The 6,016-nt window shown below is 36.0% G+C and overlaps 1 protein-coding gene across 8 annotated transcripts in view; it reads left to right on the forward strand.

Moving 5' to 3' along the window:
• LOC102973572 (latent-transforming growth factor beta-binding protein 1) overlaps positions 1 to 6,016 on the forward strand; it is a 259,508-nt gene that overhangs the window by 121,949 nt on the left and 131,543 nt on the right. For all 8 annotated transcript variants that reach the window (XM_055089108.1, XM_055089107.1, XM_055089111.1 and 5 more), the window contains exons 12-13: positions 4,007 to 4,132; positions 5,352 to 5,477. In XM_055089108.1, the coding sequence (XP_054945083.1) occupies positions 4,007 to 4,132; positions 5,352 to 5,477 (252 nt within the window). The remainder of the gene's footprint in view (positions 1 to 4,006; positions 4,133 to 5,351; positions 5,478 to 6,016) is intronic.

Below are 6,016 nucleotides of genomic sequence, written 5' to 3' on the forward strand. Positions count from 1 at the left end.
TACAAAAGCATTAGCTAACACCTTTATCATGTCACATACTTTTCCTTTTTGTGTGTTGAGAACAGTTAAGATTTAATCTCTTAGCAACATTGGAATTTATAATACAGTATTGTTGACTATAATCTGGTAAATTTTTTGATGAGTAGTAAAGAGAAAGCAGAGGTGTTTTGAAGTTGTTATGGCTTTCTTTTTTTGTTTAACTTAGAAGGGTGGAATCCTCCTAGCAAATGGATAAAAGGTATCTCTGAGGACAAACTGATAAGTTACATTCATCACTCGTATATTAAAAAAAAAAAATGGGGCAAACAGTGTAGAAATCAAGTATACGTTAGTAAATGTCCCTTCGCTCCTTTGATGTATCTCTTAGTACCCTCTAGTGGTGTCAGAGTAACATTTTCTTACATACGTTAGTACCAACTGGGATCAACATTTTCAAGCTGCATCTTTATATACTTAATCTGAGGTAATCAACTAAAAATCCTCAAACTGTCCTCATAACTATTTCAACCTCATAGCTTCCATTTAAGATACTAGATTGGAAGGAAAGGCTATTATACATTTCTTAAGACTAAGGAATTAAAATTCTTAACCATTTCTCCTATCTTAGAGCTGACTTAAGAAGAAAAGATCTAAATATTGGCACACTGGTATAGGAATGTATCTCATCTGAATTAAGCATCACGTATTTTTGAAGACTTTTGTTCACACATGTAAAAAAATCCATCCTAAAACTATGCCTGAATAAGGACAAATAAATATTTGGTAATCAACAAATTGGTATGTGTGGGGCTGGGTGGGGGGGGCAATGAGTACTGACCAAGCCTTTCCTGAAAACCCCAGATGTACAGCCTTTTAATTCTGAATTCTTGTTCCTAGTACATTAAGTCATCTTCTAATTTTTCTTTTTGCAAATCTGATCAATGTCTTTTCTGTTTTAAGAAAATGGCAGATAAAAACATAATGGAAAGAATTACAAAGAAAATCAAGAAATCTAAATACCAATAATTTTCAAAGAAGGCATCTACCTACATTAAGAATAGCTGGTTAAAGATGTGTTTCTCACACTATTCTACTAAAGGATTCTTATAAACAGAGAAGGGAGTGCTTACCCTGAGGGTCTAGGAGTAGAACCTGGAGAAGATTAACTTTTCTACCTTCAGATTTTTGTGGCACATAGAACTAATAATTTTTTAAGAAAGACTTTTCTGATTATAGAAGTAATCATACCTGTTCATTGTAGAAATTTTGAAAAATACAGAAAAATATAGACAATACAAATCCCCATAATTGTAACACTTAAGACTTTTTTTGCAAATCTGATCAATATGTCTTTTCTGTTTTAAGAAAATGGCAGATAAGAACATAATGGAAAGAATTACAAAGAAAATCAAGAAATCTAAATACCAATAATTTTCAAAGAAGGCATCTACCTACATTAAGAATAGCTGGTTAAAGATGTGTTTCTCACACTATTCTACTAAAGGATTCTTATAAACAGAGAAGGGAGTGCTTACCCTGAGGGTCTAGGAGTAGAACCTGGAGAAGATTAACTTTTCTACCTTCAGATTTTTGTGGCACATAGAACTAATAATTTTTTAAGAAAGACTTTTCTGATTATAGAAGTAATCATACCTGTTCATTGTAGAAATTTTGAAAAATACAGAAAAATATAGACAATACAAATCCCCATAATTGTAACACTTAAGACTTATTTCCTTCCAGTCTTCTTTTCTGTGTATAAAATAATTTAGATCATATCCTATATTATAATTTGTACCTAACTATATTTTCTTAACAAGCATTATCCTATCCTGTTAATGATTATATAATGATCTATGCTATGTATGTATCATAATTCATTATTTTATGTTGTTAGTATCAGTCACTTAAGTCTAAGCAATCATGTTAATCACCCATTTTTTTTAGCCTTTTGGATTATTTTTTCTGTAATTTGATATTATACTGACTATGAACAATCTATTTTTCTGATAGTGAATTAGCATAAATAGGCTCACTAAAGATATAAGTAACTTGTAAATGTGCGGTTTTTTCATAATCCAAGTGATTTGGTGCAAAATACTGCAGCTCTGTAGTCATATGCGTCCTTATAAAGCCTAGCAACTTTTCAAATGACTTGCATCGGGTGTCTTAAAATCACAGCACAGTGAATAACACTTGATGAAAAATGAATGTGGTTTGGGTTTTGGAGAGCAACCTCAACCCCAACTTAGGTCATTTCCATAGTGAATTTTTATTAAAACACTGTTTTTCACATCTTCAGAATTCACAGTGGGTTATTGGTGACAGTAGCATGCCTGTTTTTCTTTTCCTTCAAACCATAGATTGCTCTAACAAAGGTGTGATTTAGCTTGTCATGATTGAGGCCCCATCTTCCTCCACTGGGCCACTTGGGCTCATCCATGGTCTCATCTGTTTTAAGCATTGTTTACTACATGATGACAGTGAGATACTGGCCCAAGGTAATTATTATAAATGTGCTGTTTCTTTGTTATCTATTCTTAAATGACTTCAATAGGAACAACCACAGTAATCGGTAATAATAGCTAACTTTTTAAAAATTTTATTTATTTGTTTATTTATATTTTTGGCTGCAGTGGGACTTCATTGCTGCGCGCGGACTTTCTCTAGCTGCGGCGAGTGGGGGCTACTCTTCGTTGCAGTGGGTGCTCATTGTGGTGGCTTCTCTTGTTGTGGAGCAAAGGATCTAGGTGCGCAGGCTTCAGTAGTTGCAGCACACGGGCTCAGTAGTTGTGGCTCACGGGCTTAGTTACTCCGCGGCATGTGGGATCTTCCCGGACCAGGGCTCGAACCTGTGTCCCCTGCATTGGCAGGCGGATTCTTAACCACTGTGCCACCAGGGAAGCCCAATAATGGCTAACTTTTATTGAGCACATATAATGTGCCAGGCATTGAGCTACATGCATTATTTAGGTTAACTCTTTTGAACTTTACTCTCTGAAGTTGGTGCTCTGATAATTCTCATTTACACAGACAGAAAAGTGAGGCTTAGATTGTTTAAGTAGCTTGCTCTTTGTTACAGAACTAAGAAAGGGCAGCAAGGTTGGTACCTGTACTGTCCTCCAAGGCTGGGCTTCTGACCACCAGCTGTGCCCCCCGCCCCCCACTATTCTATTTTACATTCTTACAAAGATCATTGAAATCAACAGACTGTCTTGGAGTAATTCATCTCAGCTCACCTTTGAGTCCTCAGGTCCTCTTGGTAATAAAGCACGTTGTGATGGCCTTCACCCACTGGGAGCTCCTCTCACCTTGCCTTGACCACAGCCTTGTCTGTGAGTGGAGTGGGGACTCGGGGCTCATCTTCTCAGGCTTCATAGAAGAAGCCAGTCTCATGCAGGAATCTGGAGGAGAGTGAGGGAGGAATTGACAAGAGAAGATTTGGAAGAAGATTCTATACTAGTTTAAATAAAATATGCTCCTGTTGAAATTGGCAAATTAAGAGTAAGTTACATCCAGAAGTTCTGCTTTGATTAGGAGTGGTAAATCTTTCTGGAGAATTAATGAGAAATTTGGAAGGAGGTTGAATATAGTTTTTGGAACTTGAATTTGGCCTGCTAACAAATAGAAAGTTATCATCTATTTCTTATCAGGAGAAATCATGTGATTAGTCCATCATTCAAAATGAGCTGGAGTGGATAGAAACTCATTGATGGGCCATCTTGGAAATTCAGAACTGACTGTAATGTTTAACATGGCCTCTTTCTGAATTTCCACCTTCTCCAGTTCATCTTAGAAGTTGTTTCATTAAGAATTATTTATGACCTTGGCTGGGACTAACTGATCAATTATGAAATGATGATCATCGGTAATCAAATGAATTTATACTTGATTTTAGAGTATAAAATTTTGTTTTCTAATTGCACAGTTGGCAATAAGGTAATCAGGAAACACAAGTAATGGTTTGCAAGTAGCAATGGAATCTTTGTTTATATCTGTTTTTCCCTACATTTTTTTATTTTTAAAGAAATCAATGAATGTACTGTGAACCCTGATATCTGTGGAGCAGGACACTGCATTAACCTACCGGTGAGGTATACCTGTATATGCTATGATGGCTACAAGTTCAGTGAGCAACAGAGGAAATGTGTTGGTAAGAAGAGACACTTTTGGTAGATGAGATTATTAAATATCAAGTATTTGCACATAAAGAACATTTTTTTTATCATGGGGAAAATGTTATTGTGTTTAATTTTTTAAAAATTTTATCCCTGAGCTAAGGGTACTCAAAAAGAGGTTCAATAAACTCCTAGGAGGCTCTTACCACTTGGTTCTATGCTACCTACCTTGCCAAGTGTAATACAATTACATAAAGGTAGAATAATTTCCCAAAGCTTTTCAGGTAAAGAATATAAAATTAAGAGTTCTAGAAATAGCTATCTACAAACATATTTAGCAAAACAAATTAATATATTCTGCAGTAAAGAATTATGTTCACCTAAGTTCATAAAATTTGATTTTTAAAAGGGATTTCTATATTGAAATCAATATATGCTGACACAAAACTATTAATGAATTTATAAAGTAGGGATCTCATATATGCTTCTTTGGGGAAAAAAATGAATCTCAAAAAGGGGTGTAATAGTGTTAAGTAAGTCATTTTAATGTGTTAACACTAAATTTAGTATCTTTTTTTTAGAAAAAGAAAATTCAGCACTAAGAGTTAGTTATAAGGCAAATATAGAGCAACAAAGGCATATACCTAATTAAACCCACTTTAATATGCTGAATGCCATTATGCAGATGTGACTTTTGCCATTTTGTTTTGCATATATATGTGGGGTGAGGTGTGAGGGGAGCATCCACCTGCTCCATAACATGGCTATTTCTCTTGAATTTGTATACATTAGATGTATTATGTTTAGAACCCCAGCATATAAAGTTGAAAAGGGCAGTCAGTCGAGATGATTCAGTCTCGCTTTACCCAAGTGCGCAGTGAAAGAGTGCCTGTCCCAACATTTCTGACTGTCTCTGCTGAGCTGGCCTGGGAGTTGCACAGTGAATTCCAGTGCTTACGTGACGCCAGTTATCAGGCAGGTCCTTTTGTGGTGACCTGAAATCTTTCTCTTTGCAACACCTATGTCATGGTTGTAGCTTGAGCTTTCAAAGCAGTACACCGTATGTGTATTCCCTTTTCCCAGTAACAGCCCTTCAAGTATTCAGGAAGACTGATCGTGTCTCCCGTTACTGTTTTCCTCACTTATAAAGGTTTGTGGGACACAGGGGATGGTGTGCTCGTATTTCATGAACAGAGAGACTGAGAATTTCATGCTAGACTACACTAATCCTTTTATTTGTCTTTTTGTTAACAGATATTGATGAATGCACTCAGGCCCAACACCTCTGCTCCCAGGGACGCTGTGAAAACACTGAGGGAAGTTTCTTGTGTATTTGCCCAGCGGGGTTCATGGCCAGTGAGGAGGGTACTAACTGCATAGGTAATGACAGTGTTCTTTCTGATGCATAAATTCCCACATGCGGGTTTCTAGCCCCCCTCAGATTCCATCAGTCCAGGGCTTATTCAGACCACCCCAAATTTATTATTAAACCCCTGTTATAACATAGTTATCTGCTAGATACTGGAAGATTAAAAAATGGAATTTTTTCCCCAACAGTTTTGAATGAATAGTATCAAATGTCTGCAAAAACCAGAGGCGTTAAATGTTTCTTTTGGATTCGAGTAAATCAAAACCACTCAATTTTTTTGGAACAAATCAAAGAGATGATAGATAGTAGGAATCAGTTACTTCATTCTTACCATCGAACTAACCTGGGAGATGGGAGAGGTTTGGAATGATGTTTTGGGAAATAAAACTCGACAACGTTTTCTGCTTTGCGTAGATGTTTTTTTTTTTTTTTTTTTTTTATCATCTTTATTGGAGTATAACTGTTTTACAATAGTGTGTTAGTTTCTCCTTTGCAACAAAGTGAATCAGTTATACATATACATATATCCCCATATCTCTTCCCTCTTGCG

The sequence above is a fragment of the Physeter macrocephalus genome, chromosome 12 (assembly GCF_002837175.3).
Source record: "Physeter macrocephalus isolate SW-GA chromosome 12, ASM283717v5, whole genome shotgun sequence".
Lineage (NCBI taxonomy): Eukaryota > Metazoa > Chordata > Mammalia > Artiodactyla > Physeteridae > Physeter > Physeter macrocephalus.